Source organism: Phoenix dactylifera, chromosome 11 (assembly GCF_009389715.1).
Source record: "Phoenix dactylifera cultivar Barhee BC4 chromosome 11, palm_55x_up_171113_PBpolish2nd_filt_p, whole genome shotgun sequence".
NCBI classification, from domain to species: domain Eukaryota; kingdom Viridiplantae; phylum Streptophyta; class Magnoliopsida; order Arecales; family Arecaceae; genus Phoenix; species Phoenix dactylifera.
In genome coordinates, this window is record NC_052402.1 from 13,103,192 (window position 1) to 13,122,460 (window position 19,269).

The following is a 19,269-nucleotide window of genomic DNA, read 5'->3' on the forward strand; positions in this document are numbered from 1 at the left end:
GCTATGACTAGCGCCATATGATATGCGGAATTTGGCAAGTTTGGCTGAAGATTAAGCTGGTTTGGTAACACTAGAGTCAGATAGAATCTCCATGCGTAGAAGAAGAGATTTGTAAAAGAACTAAGAATTGTATGCTCAAGTGGTTGGAGCTTAAATAGTTTCTTTTTCCTCGAGCCAAATGGGTTTTGTGCTGATTTCTTTGTACCTGATTTCCTATGGTCTTCTCCTTGCCCTTGTGATGAATGGCACATCAGATGGAGGTCATGCAATGCAAATGATCAGTGCTCTGCCTGCACTTTATGAGCCACTCACAATAGAGAAATCATAGAAAGCTACGCTAATGAAAAGCATCGGCAAATTTTAGCGCGATACACAATTTATCGACGCTTTTTCCTAGCATCGAAAAATAACAGCCGCCATTACTTTTTATTCCTGTAGTGTCATAGTGTGCATAGCAAGGATTAGGAATAAGTTACATAACATTCTGCTCTGGGATTAAAGCATAGGTTTGCAGCTGCTGGGACATGAATAGCTGTGGGAATAGACCTGAAGTTCATCTTTTAACATACATCAGCAATAATAAAGCATGCAGGCTCAGGGAAACCTAGACCATGCAGTCAAGGTGCTGAAGCCTGAAGGTAAGAGTCAAGCTTCAACATCAGCTTCAGCATTCAGTACACTTGCCAATTAACTAACATTAATATGAAGTTCTGAAACAATTCTGAGATTGATATCTCAGCACGATAGACAGAACAGATTTCAGTGTATAGACAGACACGTTTTAACTTGTAAGTTCACAGATGCTTCAGTTCAAGCTGGAAAGTTAGATCTATCCTTGCAAATGAGAGCAGAAATTCATGAACGTACTCAAAATGAAACCTAACTTTATCAGTCATTACTTCCAAGTCAAATGGGTTTTGTGTTCCATATAATTATTTCAAATCCTTGAGTTCTTTTAACATGTTAAACATTTTTATTTTTATTTTCAGGGATAATACACTTTTTTTACGTAGACTTGCCATGCAAAAGACAAGGTATTTGATAATCTTCTATTGCAGTCTGGTGGGGAACAGATACAGCAGAAAGTTATATGGGTGAATGGTAAACTCTCCGTCTTGTATAAGTAAATCAGTCTTGCATACCTCCTGGCATTCCAGTTTGGGAGACCAATGGCCTGAAGAGTAAATGGAGGTTGATCTAAAGAGGAGTTGAAGGGCTGTGTGGAGTTGAGACCCCATGTCAGCTGGAGTAAATTCTGCAGGGCAGCCATTTTTTGGGCTTGGCAGTAGAGCAATACATCTTTTTTTCACAGGAAAGGAAAGCTCTGAAGGTTAGTGGGACCCTTCTCCCTCTCCCTCTCCCTCCCATCTCCCTCCTCTCGCTCTCGTCAAGCGTTCTCAATGTAACGATCTGGGACTAAACATGCACGCACAATTTCTAACGTCATTAAGCTAATAGTTTAAATTCATTCAAATCTAACCACAAGCACAATGATTGATTTGTGGTCGATATCAATGGATCCATACTATAGCGTCATTTAGTTTACATAGGTTATGAATCCAATCAACTTATGATCTCATTCAAAATATCTAATCGAAATATATTTTTTAAATTTTTTAGTTCTATATAAATATTTAATTTTTTTTTTTGTGGCAAATAATAGATATGTGGTTAATAATTTGCTTTATAAATTTTTAAGATTCCTCCGTCAAATGATCAATAATTGGATCAGGTGTTACAGGACAGTTCATGCGACTGCCATCCAGCTGGTCACCAACACAAGTTAGGTCACCTGTCAATCTCCCTTGACCCGGTGCCCCCTGGAAAACCAGCGTGGCATCCAATCACAGCCACTGATTCTTGAATCATATAGGCCCCGTTTGGATAGTTACACGCTGAGATTGACATTTGATGAATAGGGCTTACACGTATCCGCGGCCGTTATGAGCTGCGGTTATATAGTACATGCAATATAAGCAATAAATTTTTGTATGACAACTTCACAAGAAATTATTTATTAAATCAGATCTACGGTTGAGATGATGTAATAGATAGAGAGCAACATCGGCAAGCTTGAGAGAGAAAAAGAAAAGGGAGAAAGACAAAACCTTTTTTTTTTTTTTTTTTGCCTATATTGCTCTCTAGTTGGGTTGGCCCAATCAAAAATTTCTTCAACCTTAAGCCACACTTAAAAATGGAGCATATTTCTCCGCAGATCAGACGGCAGGAAGCATCGCTAAGTACAAAAGGTAGGAGGGGACCGATCGGTCGATCAGCTCGAGCCCTTTGGTTCCTTCTCCTGTCGGTGAGTTTCCGAATCCAGATGCAAAAAGGCCGATACAGCCTTGTTTTCTACCGTTGGAGGGAGCATGTCATGGATGCATGTCTGTCTCTTCTCGGAGCTCGAGCCCACCAATTCCGGACTCCAGACCCTTTATAAACTCTATCTTGAAAACCCACTTCAAGTCCGGTTCTCAGGCACTCCTCCTCTCTCCAGAGGCAGCCAGCTCATCCGTACGCCTTTCCTCTGAACCCCTGACGAGTGGCTTGTCTCGAACTGCGAAGCCAACGGTTGGAAATTGTTCTCTCTCTTATAGGGAAGGTATTCCGGGAAGAGGATGGTCCGAGAGATTTCACTGGGGGAGGAGGGGAGGGAGCATTTTGGGAAGATTTAGAGGAAAGATGGCCAGCTTAGCTTCTTCTATGGCGAGAGAACTCCGTATAATTCCTCTGCTGTTCTTGCTCTTCGCTGGTCAGTGTGGGCTTCACTCTGTCTTCACTATGTTCCAAGTTTCTTCGTTCTTTCCTTTTATTTTCCACCACTGTTCTAGGGAGTAAAGGGGCTTGTATCTCCCACTTTGAAAAAAAAGTAAAAAAATCATAAATTTCTGCTGGCCTTTTTTTTTTCTGAGATCAAAGTTTGAATTTTTACTGTTCTTTTTTCTCGATGAGATATTTCATCACCATTCCTGAAGAATGCGCTAAGTAGTTTACTCACTCATCAAGCAATGCATTTCTCTTTTTCTTCTTTTTCTCCCGTTTTTGGTATTAAATCAGTATCAGAAGTTTTTGTCTGGTAACCAGTCATACCATGATGGAAAGGAACCAAGAACAGAAGGGTTTCTTGAGTCCAGATGCTTGTATTCAGACATTTTTAGGATCCATTAACTCTATAGCTCCCCTTTTATTCGTAAAAGTTTTAATTTTTTTGGTGCTATTTTTCTCTTCTTGATTAGATATATCCCAACCATTTTTAAGGGGAATTTTAGTATGTCAAGAACTACAAGCGCTCATCAGTGATTAGTCATCAAGCAATGCATTCGAACATTTTATTTCTTTATTGATCATGAGATTGTTTGTTACTCTTATTTCATTTCATTGAGTCTTGAAAGTGTGATAGACTAATGAGAGAAATCCAATCCAACTCCTGCGACAGGGCTTTGCAGAGGGAGCAAAATTGGCGTCTGCTATGGCCGGAATGCTGATGACCTCCCGATACCTGACAAAGTTGCACAACTGGTTAATCTTCACCAGATTAAGTATGTTAGGATCTATGACTCCAACATCCAGGTCATCAAGGCCTTTGCCAACACCGGCGTGGAACTCATGGTCGGGGTCCCGAACTCGGACTTGCTTGCCTTCTCGCAGTACCAGTCCAATGTCGATACCTGGCTTAAGAACAGCATCCTTCCCTATTACCCGGCGACTATGATCACCTACATTACAGTAGGCGCCGAGATCACCGAAAGCCCTGTCAATGTTTCTTCACTTGTGGTGCCGGCCATGGTCAATGTCCAAACTGCTCTGAAGAAGGTCGGGTTACACAAAAGGATCAAAGTGTCGAGTACTCATTCGCTCGGCGTGTTATCTAGATCCTTTCCACCATCAGCTGGGGCTTTTAACAGCAGCTATGCTTTCTTTTTGAAACCAATGCTGGAGTTTATGGTGGAGAACCGATCACCATTCATGGTGGATCTCTATCCTTACTATGCTTACAGAGACTCACCGAGTAATGTCTCCTTGAATTATGCACTGTTCTCGCCGGCATCTTCAGATGTCATTGATCCAAACACTGGTTTGGTTTACACCAACATGTTTGATGCTCAGCTGGATGCCATCTTTTTTGCTCTCATGGCTCTGAATTTTAGGACTTTGAAGGTTATGGTTACTGAATCAGGGTGGCCTAACAAGGGATCTGCCAAAGAAACTGCTGCAACTCCAGATAATGCTGAGACCTACAACACCAATCTTATTCGCCATGTCATCAATGATACAGGGACTCCGGCGAAGCCTGGGGAGGAGATTGACGTCTATATATTTTCATTGTTCAATGAGAATAGGAAGCCTGGGCTGGAATCAGAAAGGAACTGGGGGCTGTTTTACCCTGACCAAACTAGCATTTATACTCTTGACTTGACTGGTAGAGGGAATGTGGATGTCACTACAGGGGCAAACATCACGAGTTCGAATGGGACATGGTGTGTTGCTTCAAGTAATGCATCAGAATTGGATTTGCAAAATGCCTTGAATTGGGCTTGTGGTGCGGGAAACGTTGATTGTTCCGCGATTCAGCCTAGCCAGCCTTGTTATCAACCGGACACTTTGCTTTCGCATGCCTCATTTGCTTTCAATAGCTATTATCAGCAGAATGGGGCTACCGATGTTGCTTGTAGCTTTGGCGGTACGGGGGTAAAGACCACCAAAAATCCAAGTAAGCATGCCTCTCTTATAACATGCTGATTACAATATCATTCAATGGGAGTACCTTTGTTCGAAGGTCTTTAAGCCAACTTATGGAATTTTCTCTAATTCATGCAATCATCTTTCTCACACATTTCATGTCATTATTGCATCTCACCCATAGCATGAATTGATATGTCTAATTTTGTTTTGTCATAAGTAGAATGACCCTCACACATATTTGGCAGATGTACAATACCAACCTGTGCTGTGTATGAAACCTAGGAAGGACAAATTCCATTCTCTACTTTCATTATAGAATGTCTATTATGGGATCCAACAACCTTATAAAACAATGGCAAAGTTTTAATGATGTGAGAACACATCCAGCTTGTGCATGCATGTGGTACCATATCTACTAACAAAATTAGACTCTTATGGACAACTTATCATGCAAAAACCAGTACTTTGATCTACAAACAATTGGATAAAGTCAGTCAGGATTTTTCATATCCCCCATCTGCAGCAGTCCGCATCATCTTTCAATGAAATGAGTGTTGGGAAACCCCTGCTTCGCTTTTTTTTTTCTTTTTTTTAATAAGAAATTAAAAGTTGTAGATAAACTCCTCATGAGGCTATTTCTAGGGCCTCAAATCTACCTAAGCTTTCTTCATGAGGCTTAATTTCCTCATTTGCATCACTATTAGAACTTTTAATGCTATTCCCGTGCCACTGCTTGATGCTCTAGGATGATTAGCTGTTGTTTCTTTCAATTGTTTTCCACATGATTATTCCTTAATATCTTTATTTGTTTGCAGGTTACGACAAGTGTATTTATGCAACATCAGGGTATGTATGTATGTATGTATATATATATATATATATATGTATATTAACCCTTATCAGCATTCGGTAGATCAAATTTCACAAACTTCTTAACTGAAGTGGTTCTCTCTTTGCATGCTTACAGTAAAATGAGCAGTGGAAATTCTACAACGACATCTGTTTCATCAAGTGCTCATGGCAGTATCCTCAAGAAGCTTATGGAGGTCCTGCTGTTTATGTTGTCACTCTCGCTTGTCCCCCTTCTAGGCATTGCCTGAAGTCCTCATAGTTTGGATTCCTTTGAGCAGAATTTTTGTTTGAGAGAAATGGATGGATAAATGGGGAGGATGCGGTCTTAAAAAGGAAATATAATCTTGGGTAACTCATGGTGGCGAGGGAATGTATCCATATGCATGTACATTCATTCTCTGATTAAGTGCTGGTTGGAATGGCTTAATTGTAGATTTTTGGGGCAACTTGTCTTGTCTGGTCATATGAGCAGGGAACTTTTGAATGCTGTGGTTTTGGCTATGGAAGGAAAAAAAGTCTCGGAGAATCCATTACAAAGGTGTCACAACCCTAGTTAGGGATGTTCAAATTTCTAACTTATGCAGCGGTATATACTGTATAGGATCCCCCTTTTCCATGTTATTTTGATGTAAACAGGAGACCGAGGTGTGACAAATGTTATGATTCTTTATCGACTTATCAAAGAAGTGCCATATGAGTTTATTAGCTTGCGTCGGCTCTTCTTCAAGTAGCTTAAGTTTTTGGACTGTAAGTCCGTGACAAAAAATATTAGAGAGTATGGCTTATTATGCATCACAATTTTTATTAGTCATATGGACTTTCTGTTCTCTCTCGAGTAGGAGCCAGCGATGAAGTCTCTAAATTGCAGCAGAGGAAATGGAAGTTGAGGTTGTTGCTCGCTGTAGTTCTTCTTTTCTAGCTTTTCTCCAACACAAGTTCACACGAACTCCGGCACATAAAATGCTCATGTTAAAAATTTATATTTCTAGTCTATAAGTGATAGAATTGCATGGGTATATAAGAGCCAAATCAATGTAATATTAATCCAGTAACTAGTAAATTTTAAATTATTTATATAACCTAATAATTAATCTAATTATTTATATATGAACCCACACCTCTGGTCTTTCCCCGCTAACAAATCTTATCATGGCCTTACCACTGCACCCAATTAAATCAATCGAGACCGTTGGATCAACTAGACGATACAAAATATACTTCTGTATCGATTTCACATCAGAAGCTCCCAATAGGGGAGAGCTGGGACTTGTTCGTAATTAGGAGAAAATCGGTGGGCATAACGTATTCGGGGAGTATAAATTTCCTCCTTTATTAAAGCCGGACTTGAAGGGCACTTCTTCAATCGGGTTGAATGAGTGGTTGAAGCAGAAGGATCCCTTCTCATTTCTCGCACCATTTATTACCCTCTCTTTCTCCCAAAACCATCCAAATTTTTACAGAAGCCGAGCGACCCAGCAGGAAGCCAACGCCGAGCAAAAGAGAGCGAGAGACACCGAGAAAGCGAGAGAGACGCCATGTCGTGGCAAACGTACGTCGACGAGCACCTCATGTGCGAGATCGATGGCCATCACCTCACCGCCGCGGCGATCCTCGGGCATGATGGCAGCGTCTGGGCCCAGAGCTCGTCGTTCCCTCAGGTATAATTCCTTTTGTCTTCGCTAGATCTCTGGTTTTCTTTGATTTCTTCGTGATTTCATGCGGATATCATTCGATCTGGATCGAATACGAGCTGCATTTAATCTTTGAGAGGGTGGCGGACTGGGATCGATAATTGAACGTCTGTGCACGTTGGATCTTCATTAATTTTGTTTTGTTTTAATTGAAATGGATTCAGCAGATCTTGTTTTGGTTTCATTTGATAGTGGCTTTGCATGCAAAGGGAGTAAAGCTGATTTTGGTTTTGAAGTGTAGTGTGGTTGAATTTGGTTCTTTAGCGTCGTTAATATTTTGATTCAATCTGCTTTGGATGCAATTTATTTGAAAATGGGGTCCGAATGGTGGTTTTGGGCTTTGCATGCAATGTCTTGATCGGTTGATTTGGTTTCAGATGGTCGACGTGATTGGATACGGCAATGTGGTGACCCATGTAGTTGATCCAGATGATAACTGGCATTCTAAGAATATTAATCGATAAAGTACTGCAATTTATGTAATTAGAAACCAAAAACATTTTGTTGCCAACGTTTATTATATTGCTTTTTAAAGGTTGCTTGTGTTTTTTAATTGGTGTTGTGAAATTATGAGATTATGTCTTCCAGTTGAAATATATTTTTACTCATTTTGTAATTTTAGTTTTCTGCTAAAAGTATTGCTGCATTCTTCTCTCTCTTTCTCTCTCTCTCATGTCGAGATCAGTAACTCTTCAGCTGATAATTATATGTGTCTCCTGTATGGATTTTAAATGTTGCTGCATACGATCTGATGGCAGGTTGCAAGTTTGAAACAGCATAGCATGTTGATCTGATGCAGAGGATACATTGTGAATTGATTTCTTGTAATTGCATCTTTATAAGTTTGTTTTTCAATGAAATTCACTGAGCTTCGGTTCTAACATATCAACAGAATGGAGAAAAGAGAAACATCATCTGTTGTGTATCAATACTCTTGAGTGGTGTAGTTACGCATAGCTTGAATAATTGTTCTGCTTTGAGGGAAAATAAGTAAAGAATAGGACATGAACATTTAGATCAAACTTATGGGTTAAAGTGCTATTTGTGTGGATGCCATTGCTTCTGCATTGTTTGGAGTAGTTCTCTGTACAATTTTCATTAATCTGGGTAGCTTTGCTAGACTTTTGGCTTGGGCACAGAAATTGGTGAATTCCAAAATTGTGTTGCAGCATAGCCTGTTACTTCTCCACTTGTAGATTTGTTAATTTATTTGACTTTTTTAAAATAAGAATTTGCTTTCTTCATTGTGACCAATTTTGCCATCTGAATTTCTGGTGTTTTTTTCTCAATTATCATGGATAATTCTTGCTGTCTCTCCTGCTGCTACCAACATTTATTGCTTTAAGATGTTATGTGTTAGTTTTTAGGTTTTCTGCTAATTTGTATATAGCTGCTCAGGTTCTTTATCTTTCATTGATTAAGAGGGATTTTTTTTCTTCTTGTTACATATGTGCAGTTCAAGTCTGAGGAGATCACTAATATAATGAATGATTTTAATGAACCGGGGTCCCTTGCTCCAACTGGCTTATATCTTGGATCAACAAAATATATGGTTATCCAAGGAGAACCTGGAGCTGTTATCCGTGGAAAGAAGGTGAACAATTTTTTTCCTTGTGTGCTGCCTTCAGAATTATGTTCAGCACTTATATGCTTTGCTGAAATTGTTTGCCTAAGGAAAATCTAAGAAACAACATGATGAGCATCCAAACACCTATTAAATGTGTTGATACATCTGCTTTTTTGTTGCATCTAAAAAATTAACAAAAAAGTAAATCACTCCCACCCTAGCCCATTTTTGTTGTAAATAAATGCTCCACGTAATAGCAATCTTATACCCCTGACATTCTGTATGTAAAATTATGCATATATTTTTATGTTTGTTTTCCTGCATTCATGGCTAAAGTCTGTTTCATTTGGCTGGAAGTTGATGTTGGATTGAGTTTTCTTGGTTTTATTTGTATCTTGCCCTTTTTGTTTTTAGGGAATAGATTTATAGGTTGTTTGACTGAATTCATTAGAACTTGCAGACCTTTCTCTGAAGAAACCACTTTTTAAACCACTTTTCATCTTAGGGTTGGTTGTAGGTTACCATGTTTCGCTGATCTTTTTTTGTAGGCTTGTTTCAGTATATCAAGCACTAGTAGATGTGCTGGAATTTCATAGGAAGTTGCCAATCATATAAAGTTTCCATCCAAATAGACCAAATTTCTATGTGGCAAATCAAATATACTTGCTGAAGAATCACTTACGGTGAACAAATGAGGCATGTGCTCTTTAGTGTTTAAAATGCACTGCTGTTTGTCAGATGCCTTATTAACTGAACAATGAAGTTTTATCCAGATGTTTTCTACTTTCTCTGTTTTCATGTATTTATGTCTATATGCATCTGACTGGTATGATTGTCTTTCAATCTTTATGATACTTCCATATCCATCTTTTATTTGAATTCCTTTTCATGGTTAGTTTTCATGAATGTCGTGCTTTGTTTTAATTACTTAATTATTAATACACTGATTGCCAATTAATCTTTGATGTTCTAGTTGTTTCAGTTTTTTGTCTTCAAAAAGATAGTCAATGTGCATTATTTGATGGCTATCCAAACAAGTGAAATATTAATATTTAGTACTTTCGGAGAGATCCGTATCAACCAGATGCTTATCACATTTACATGTGTACTTTTTGTTAATTGGTTACTGTTTGAGGGACCAGTGTCAAATAAATTTTTATAATGATTATAATGAATGAGGTGTAGTACAGTTGCAAAATTTCCAGAACAGGAGCAAAGAAAAGCACTTTCTATAGGCTGGATGTAGACCTATGACACTATTTTTTGTTTCCTATTAGACTTTCCAGAATGGTGGTATCCCAAAATATGCCCAAATGGAGATTTCCAAATTGAAATTCCCAGGAAGTTAGCTCTGCTTTATACTCAGTATAGCCAAAGTGATTCCTACCAATCTTAGATCTTTCTTTTTTATGCTGCTTTTGAAATTTATGGCTTTCTGACCCTCCCCCTCCTTTTCCCCCTTTCACCTGGTAGTCTGCTAGTAAGAGTTGACCGATAAGTTTTATTTTCCCACCATTGGTAGGGTATTGCTAGATGTTCTTTACCAATGTCTTTTTGCTAGGGGAACTGTAATATATGGAATCACCATTTCTTCCATCCTTCATCCTGATGTACTAATAGTTCGATATTTCGAAGAGGTTGCACACAATTATACGTGCTTATAACAATCAACAGTTCATGACAAATTTCCACCAGGCTAGCATCTTTCCACTATAAATGCTAAGTGCATCGTTGATGTCTTAGGGTTGTTCATATACTTTCTGCTGTGTATTAGCAAATCTTACTATGTTGTGGAAGTTTTAGTAATCCTAGGGAACTTTTTTATGTTTCAGGGTTGTCATGACAGCTTATTTAGGATACATAGCACATGGTGATTGCATGAGTTTTATATTCAAGACATGCAGTGTTGATGGTGCAATTGCAATATAGTTTCCTGAACTTTTTTCTTATCCAAGTTGTACGTTGAACATGTGCAGTTTATGTTAGTCAGGGATCATGCTTCTGCAACTTCTGCTTTATTTGCCTTGTACACTTTTCATGACAAATATAACCGCCCTTTTTAATCCTCTGATACTGTCATAGCAGTCATAACTCTAGCCCTCGACTCAGGACTTCCATATTTCTCTATGTTTACTAACACGTTTGTTTTCTTCATTGTCCATAATCTTTTTGAGTTTGTCATTTGATATATAGAGTCTTCTTGCTTGCCATCTATTGCTGACTCTTACATTATGTTTACTATATTAACTAACACTTGTACTTCAGTTCATTCTATTTGCCAATCTCCAATTGTTGCCCATTTTAGATGGTTTGCCAGGGGCATACCTTCTAATGCCTTCTTCGTGAGATTCATGGTACCATTTTCATGAGGCATTATCCTTGTCAATCATGCCCGTACACACCATAATCTGGATAGTATTGCTATTATCAGCGCAATCGCTGTCACAAGCCTTCATAATTCCTTTTGCCAACACATTCTTATTTCTCTTTATAGGTGAAAATCTTTGGTTCAAGTATTTGGTCATGTTAATGTATCTAATATATGGCATGTTTTTAATTCTTGTCATGGAAAGATTAGCACTGGCATTCTTAAATTTAAAAAAATTGCTTACTGGAAGTAATGACTGATTATGGCACTTACATGAGCTTCACAAAGATGAAGTCCCACCCTATATTATTCCCTGTTCTATGCAAGTAGTTTGGGTTGATTTTTTTTTCCTGCCTTGCGCTTAAACTAATATCTTCTAAAGCTTTGATCTTTCTTTGGCAGGGGTCAGGGGGTGTTACCGTAAAGAAGACCAACCAAGCACTTATCTTTGGCATCTACGAAGAGCCCATGACTCCAGGCCAGTGCAACATGGTTGTTGAGAGGTTGGGTGACTACCTAATTGATCAGGGCCTGTAGCTTGAGTCACCAGGCACCTGCCTCCATCCCTATCTATCTTATGGGAGCGCAACTTTTCTTCATTCATTCATGACCAGAAACCTGGTTTTCTTTTTTGCATTTGTTTTCAGTAATAATCTTGTGAACAGACAGGATTGTTGGTGTCTTTGACTTGTTTGTTTTGTCCCCTTTCATGTTCTTTATGTGCATCCTTCTTGCGGTTGTTTTTGGCTTGGTTGCTTTGTCGCAAGAGGATATCATCATCTGTCCATGGTGGTTTTGGTATATATTCTATTATATCTTGATAAGCAAGCAATTTCTTCAGCATTCTTTCTAAATTTGTACTCGTTCAAGTTGCATGTTTATTGTTTGGTGCAAAGTTACTTCTTGGTGTGAACTGGCTAGGTTTCAAAGGGAATATCAGAAAAGGTTTTGGGCTTTTAAGATTTTAAAATTACATGCACATACACCTCTCTCTTCTGATCCTCGCAGAAGGTTTTCTAAAGCTTCCTGCATTAACAGAATCTCTTTTTGCTAACTGGTGGGCCAAATCTTGAATCCTTTTCAGAAGGCTATGGAGGGGCCTGTAATTGTCAATAGTAATTGTGTAACACTATGAATTGTTCACTGGAAGTAGTGGCAGTCTATTGCTTCCTTATGGGAAGAATCATATCGGACCTACAACTCGTTGCGTCAAGAATCCTGCTGATAAATTCCATGTTTTAGGAACCACCAAGTTTGCTTGCTCGATGCTATCCCAAATAAGGCGCGTAAATAGCTTTTTATGCCAATAACTGAAGTCTCGTACCATTTTCTTATGAGATACTAATTGCTACAATGCTTATCATTAACCCTGACGCAGAAACTAATGTGCAATAACAAATAAATTAACGATATTATTTGCTCAATCCCCTGTCACAAAAAAATATTTTATCCTAGCTGGTATAAGGATTGGAACCAAACTAAATCATATTTGTACAAAAGAAAAAAAAAATTTACTTGCTAATGCTACATGAATACTAACAAACCTTTTAGTTAAACCTTTTTTTTTTGTGTGTGTGTGTGCGCGCTGAAAACGGATTTTTATACAATACGTGTACGAATACACCCAATAAAGTCAAAAAATACTAACTCGCGGAGAGCCAGTGGCAGCTTCCCCTCCCCCACCCAACAGATATACCCTGAATGATGAGCTGCGAAGGCAACCATCCAGTCGGCTGCCTCATTAGCTTCTCGGAATACATGTTTGGCCTGAATGGCTGTCCCCACCCCACACATCATCCTTATATATTGAATCAAGAGGTGGTTTGTGCCCTCACCCCTCAGCCCCGCCTGGATTCAATTGATAACTGTGGCCGAGTCGTCCTCCAAGACAATCGAGCCAGCCTGCAATACCTGTCTCGCATATCGAAGACCCATCCAGGCAGCTCGTAACTCTGCTCCGAAAACCGACGTACCGAACAACCGATAGCCACCTGCTGCCACTTTTAATTAAACTTTCGCACGAGCTCCTGATCCGGACGCGGGGGAGTATCGTTGCCGTCGCTCGTAACTCGTTTAGCCTGGTCTTAATTTCAGCATTCTAAATGTTTCGAGGCCCAATTCTAAATGTCTCACGTGACGCGTCATAGCAGAATTGGTGGTCACACGAAGGACGAATTCCACTGTCGCCCCGTCAATTGCCCCAAATGGAAGGAAGGAAGCTGTTATTTGTGCCGCATAAGATTACTAATTTGGAGTGGCCATCCGGACTATAAATAGGCGACCTAGTGATGGCCTAAACCATTTCGGGCGTTCTCGCGACGCAGGGTGTAGGGCGGGGGGGAGCGAGAGAGAGGGAGTGAGGATGTCGTGGCAAGCGTACGTCGACGATCATCTGATGTGTGACATCGACGGCCAGCGTCTCACGGCCGCCGCCATCCTCGGCCACGATGGCAGCGTCTGGGCGCAGAGCGAGACCTTCCCCCAGGTATCCAGTTAGGGTTTGACCGATGGACTGGAAAACCACCTAGATCGTGCTAATCTTTATAGACTTTTTTTTTTGTCTTTTTTTCCGGATAATATTTGGACGTTACTTGATCTGGATCTTTTGTTATGGTCTAGTCTCATGGCTAGGGATCGGTTTTTCTTATTTTTATTTTTTTGGTTTTATTTCAGATAGATCTGGCAATGATTTCTGATGTGTTTTGTTCTCTGTTGGAGTTTCCTTTAAAATTCCTTGCTTTAATATGATTTCTTACTTTCATGCTGCTTAATCTAGCCGTATTAGTTTTTTGTTTTTTTTTTTTGGTCTGGAAAGGATCTACCTCTCGTTTTCCTGTTTATTTAATTATTTTTATTTTTATTTTTATTAGTATTTTATGCAGATCCTGGATCCTATCAAATTCTGGTATCAGAGTGGTTATCTAGCGTATGCCCTTATGCATATTCAGAGATAAGAAGTAGATGATTTTTTTGGGGGGGGATTAAGAATCTTGCGCCATTGTTCGTAGAAATTATCTTTACAAACCACTGATAGTAGGGATTTGGAATTAGAGGCTAAGCTTGAGGTAATGGTCAAGTCAACTTGATAATAGTTTCTATACCACAGCTGCTTAAGCTTTTCGGTAAAAGAACTGCAATAAGCTAGTTTAACAATCAGCTTCTAATTCAAGGGCTGGTACTGGTTTGATGAAGTGTGGAAGATTTTAGATCTGTAAAACCAAAGCCTTCGATGATGGGAGGTTAGTGGTGGGAACTGAGCTTTGGGTCTTCCCCTGCGAAGGTGCTATTTGCTTTATGAGAGCAAGGTGATCCAATTTGCTGGTTTTGTTGAACAGTCTTTTCCCTTTAGTTTAATCGCTTAAATGTTGGGTGCATCGAAGGTCAACGCAGATGTACTTACCTTACAGCAGATGAGGTCAAATGGTATATTGGTTTGAATAATTCCATAGATTTCCAACATGGAAGGAGTTCAAAGAAGGTCTCCTCACGCTTATAAGTCCCCGAAGTACAAGAATGTTGGAGGCAAGGCTCCAAGAATCCACTAAATTATTACCATATAGGTCCCAAAGTACGAGAATGCTAAAGGCAAGTTTGCAAGAATCCACTAAATAATTGCCATTTACACTACAAGAGGTGTTACAAGCAATAATCTTGTTGATTTTGTGGCGGTCAAAGTGATGATTAGCTAGAACAAAGGACTTTGTTTAGACATTTGCTGGGAGATTAAGATAACATAATCAGATGATGATAACATACTCATGTCATGGAGCTGCCCTCGTCAACGGCAGTGGATTCCAACTCACCCAGCTCAACTCTCCCACACAAAAACAACATCCAAACAGTCACATTCTCTTGGCTGAAGAGTCATATCTGGAATTTTGATTTTGGTGAGCTTGCCAACTTCACCACACATTTCTCACAATGGCCCCTATAAAGCAGTAGGTGGTGACATAATCGCCTTCTTATTAAGCATGTGATGCTATAATAACTCAAATCTCAACAAAGCAAGTTGCAATCTAAACCAATGGTTAGATTTGATGAATCCTGACCTTTAATATTTTTTATACCTTTAATCGTGTCTCTGCACCTTCAAGCCAATATGACATGGTTAAAACAAGTCCTTTTGCTGCACCTGGTAGATCCAAAAAAATTATGACTTTTATAAGACTACTATGCGAGTAAAAAAAAAAATCCAAGATTAAATAATAAAGATTCATCAATCTGTTTAGTAACTCTGTTTATCTTACATCATATATCTGCCAAATTTGTTTAATTGCTCAGTCTATCGTACATCACATATCTACGAAATATCTGTATAAAACATATCCCTGGGCTTTGTGTATGGGTTGCCGATTTGTTGCCCTGGATTGCCTTATGTATTGTGCTCCATTCTGCACATGGTCCATCTTAATTTGTTTTGGTCATTGCCAAGTTTCTGTTGATAAGACTTTCAAGTTGCATGGTTTGCATAGGTTTGTAATAAGTTTCTAAGATCTTGTTTCTGTCAACAATTTTTTGTGAGGGGCCTTTTTGAGCACACAACTGAATACACTACTATTTACACCCTTAAAAAAATCACCCAACCAAGGTGGTAAGGTGATGCTTGTAAAACTACTTGTGTCACACTATTAGCAGTTGATGAAAAGAACAGTGCTCTGGCTTTGATGGGGGAATATTACTACAATAGTATTTATCACCTAGCTATATAATTCATGCCCTCAGCCTAAAGATAACAAGAAGTTGATAAACATCGAAATGAATGACTGTTTGAAGCGGGTGACTGTGTTTTCTTTTTAACTGCTTTGTAGGCAAGTGTGATGAATTTATCTTCCATAAATACAATGTATTTATATTTATATGGATGACGCAAAGTTTTTGGAGTATATCAGTCTTGTTGTTGAAGAGATACTTTAAAGGGTGCTATCACTTTCTTGGATAAATTTGTTGCATAATTTTGTTTTGCTCACTAACAGCCAGCTTTGGCATCCAGTTTTAAATCAAATTTGAAGCACATGCAGTAGTGGACCTTAGGTTCTTGAAATGTAATAGTCAGGATGATAACTTTGGTTCTTGTCTGGTTGCCAATTTTGTAATCTAAGATGCCATATTGTAACGTCATAAAGCCTTGCAGAAAATTTTGCAAAGCTTATTGCGGATTAACCTTGAGGCAAGGTTGTAATAGTGGGTTGAGGAATAATACATTTTCCTATATTTGCTTTCCTTATGATTATGGTGGCATTAGGGATTTTTGCAGGGAACTAGTCCTTCATGGATCATTTTCCTTGCATTCCTTTTATAGTTTCTCTGCTTTCTGGTGTCATAAAATTAAAGAGCTATTTATTGTAAGGCAGCAATGCCTACTTGCCCTCAGTTATAATAAGTAATGGCTCAAGGCTTTTGCAGGTCCTATCTTTTGAGGTGGTTGATCTCCTCTCCACTTATTTTTTTTCCTCTTACGTTCTATTTACCATAGATAGATGCCTCAGGCTGTACCAGATTTATGATGACTTAAAATAGAACTTCTATCTGCAAAAATTAACTAGCCGTGCGGACAAGTCAGTTTCAATTCTATATTGTTTATTGTTGAAATTACCGTCAAACACATCACTTTCATAATTTCATATCCGGCCATAACTTTTGAGCTTAAATTCAGCAATGGACTTAATGGACTTGATCCAGGATTTCGAACTTTGTTGGCAATTATAGTAGTAGGCTTGTAGGCCTACCACCATTTTCTGTTTCCCTAATGTCGGTTTTCCTGGTATAGGCCCATGTTTTTTGTTATTTATTAGTCATAGTATACTGTTTTACTAAATTTACTCTAAAATTATATCATGTTGACATGGAAGGCCTGTTGGCAATGGATTCATAGATTATCATGACATTTATAGACATGCCCGTGTAATTAGCGCTGCAGTTGATGTATGTAGCATCATTTCTATCATATATGTATGTTTCCATACATGGTAATGTGTTCTTTACATTCAATGCAGGCGAGATTCCTCTATGTTAGGATAGAAAGGTGATAAGCTATGCTACAGCTTGCTCGAGGGTTCATTGCCAGTTAGTTTGAGACATTTGAGTCTGCCACTAGTTCAGTTAATCTGGTGGCATGCACTCATTGTTGGGAATTGGGATATTTGAGTTAGTTTTGAGACATTTGAGTCTGCCACTAGTTCAGTTAACTGGTGGCATGCACTCATTGTTGGGAATTGGGATATCTGAGTTAGTTTGACACACATTATGCATGGATCTACATGATTGATGTTCAAACTCACATGCAGCATGTCAATCTGATTAGTTTTTCCCCCTCTCGCCCCCCCCTATTTACATTTTTGAAACTCAGGGCCATTAGGGTTATGCCGTTCCACTCCCCCCGATTCTCCATGGCACTGAAACTGGCTTTCTATTTTTGCTTTATCCACACAAGTTGCAAAGCTATTCTATAGCTAACAAAAATCATTTGTTTTGGTCCAGTCATGCACAAGGACATATTCTCACCTAAATTGTTCTCTGTGTTCTCTGTATATCTCTTATGCTTTCTTTGATCCGTCATCGATCCGTCATCGTAGGTCAAACCTGAAGAGATATCTGGCATCATGAATGACTTTGCAGAACCTGGACATCTTGCGCCAACTGGTCTATACCTTGGCAATACAAAATACATGGTGATCCAAGGTGAACCAGGGGCTGTGATACGAGGCAAAAAGGTAACTGGATGATTCCTTCTCCCTTAATATTTGTCATGCGTGAGATCATCTATGTAATTTCATCATGTTGAAGTTGTACTGTTTTAATGCACAAGACTATTTTAACAGCTCAACGGTTTGCTAGTAATAGACTTAAACATACACATAAAGGTGAACATTGCAGATGAGCTTTTAGCACACATTACATATTATTTCTTCTCAAAATGCACTTCCTTGTATCTGCTATCATGAAAAGTTTTATAAGTTAGAGCTGTTGTATTTCTGTAGTGATTATCAAAGTGGAGAGAGGAAGCTTTGTGTTTTTTTTGTTGATTGTTAATTTTTTTTTTTGAAAAAATAAATGAATGTCTACCTTGACTATTTTACACCAAAATTATGAAGGTAGAAAGAGCATCTAATTTTGTTCGTTCATATTATGTCTCTTGGTCCATCAAGAGGTAATGTACTGATTTAGATAATTGCATACCTGCTGATTTAGATAATTCCTCTCTAAATGCTCACAGGGTTCTGGGGGTGTTACTATCAAGAAAACCAATATGGCTTTGATTATAGGCATTTATGATGAGCCAATGACTCCTGGTCAGTGCAACATGATCATTGAGAGGCTTGGTGATTATCTTGTTGATCAGGGTTTTTAGGTTTGGTATGTGGTCTTAAAATTTTTATACTCTTTTTTGTGTTTGTAATCCTCAACATGGACATACATTTACATTGCATTGCAATGTTTGCGGTGAACTTTCAGTTTGGAATGATGTGGATTCTTATTGGAGGAATCTGGTGATCGGATTGTATGGCTTATGATGGGTCTGTGACTCAAAAAATAGGTGTGATATTTAAGAACCTTTGAATTGGTTATTCCCTTGATATATATATATATATATATATATACATATATGTAGATTTGCCTTGTTGCATTTCTATATTTTGCTGCTGTATCCAATGTCTAAGCCTGTTTGAATTTCTTAATAATCTGGTTGCTGACCTGGTGATATAATCTTGCTCAAGCCATTTCATTATTTAGATATAAAAACATGCTTCAGATTTGATATTTTCTTATAGTCCTACAAATCCATGTTTGTTTATCTAGAGCAAGTTCTTTGTGGTATTCTCCGTTTGGCCATGTGGGCTATGATAAGTTCAAATATATTTTCGCAAAGAAGATGGTGGATAATATTCCTAGCTTAGGAATTTTTCAGCAAGGTGTCAGCATGAAAAGCACGTCATTTGGATACTCTTCTATCAAAAAGCAAGACCCTTTGGAGCTTGTGCATTCAGATATATAGGGTCCATGTAGAATAGTGAGATATAGCGACTTTCACTACTCGTTTAAACGTTCTTATTGATCTTTACCTGTGGTTTTCATGGGTATAATTTATGAAAGAAAAGTCTTTGAGACTT

The 19,269-nt window shown here is 38.6% G+C and overlaps 3 protein-coding genes across 4 annotated transcripts; all 3 read left to right on the plus strand.

Moving 5' to 3' along the window:
- The first annotated feature begins 2,441 nt into the window (after positions 1-2,441).
- On the plus strand, positions 2,442-6,243 carry LOC103711215 (glucan endo-1,3-beta-glucosidase 13). Its single transcript, XM_008797279.4, has 4 exons — positions 2,442-2,752; positions 3,437-4,711; positions 5,499-5,529; positions 5,651-6,243. The coding sequence occupies exons 1-4, from the start codon at positions 2,683-2,685 to the stop codon at positions 5,781-5,783; spliced, it is 1,509 nt and encodes a 502-aa protein (XP_008795501.2). The 5' UTR covers positions 2,442-2,682; the 3' UTR covers positions 5,784-6,243.
- Positions 6,244-6,874: 631 nt separating this feature from the next.
- LOC103711216 (profilin-1-like) lies at positions 6,875-12,014 on the plus strand. Of its 2 annotated transcripts, none has more exons than XM_008797280.4 (3): positions 6,875-7,193; positions 8,683-8,820; positions 11,564-12,014. In XM_008797280.4, the coding sequence occupies exons 1-3, from the start codon at positions 7,071-7,073 to the stop codon at positions 11,696-11,698; spliced, it is 396 nt and encodes a 131-aa protein (XP_008795502.1). In that variant the 5' UTR covers positions 6,875-7,070; the 3' UTR covers positions 11,699-12,014.
- A 1,435-nt stretch (positions 12,015-13,449) lies between these two features.
- LOC103711217 (profilin-2-like) lies at positions 13,450-18,783 on the plus strand. The gene is made up of 3 exons (XM_008797281.4): positions 13,450-13,646; positions 17,734-17,871; positions 18,375-18,783. The coding sequence occupies exons 1-3, from the start codon at positions 13,524-13,526 to the stop codon at positions 18,507-18,509; spliced, it is 396 nt and encodes a 131-aa protein (XP_008795503.1). The 5' UTR covers positions 13,450-13,523; the 3' UTR covers positions 18,510-18,783.
- The last annotated feature ends 486 nt before the right edge of the window (positions 18,784-19,269 follow it).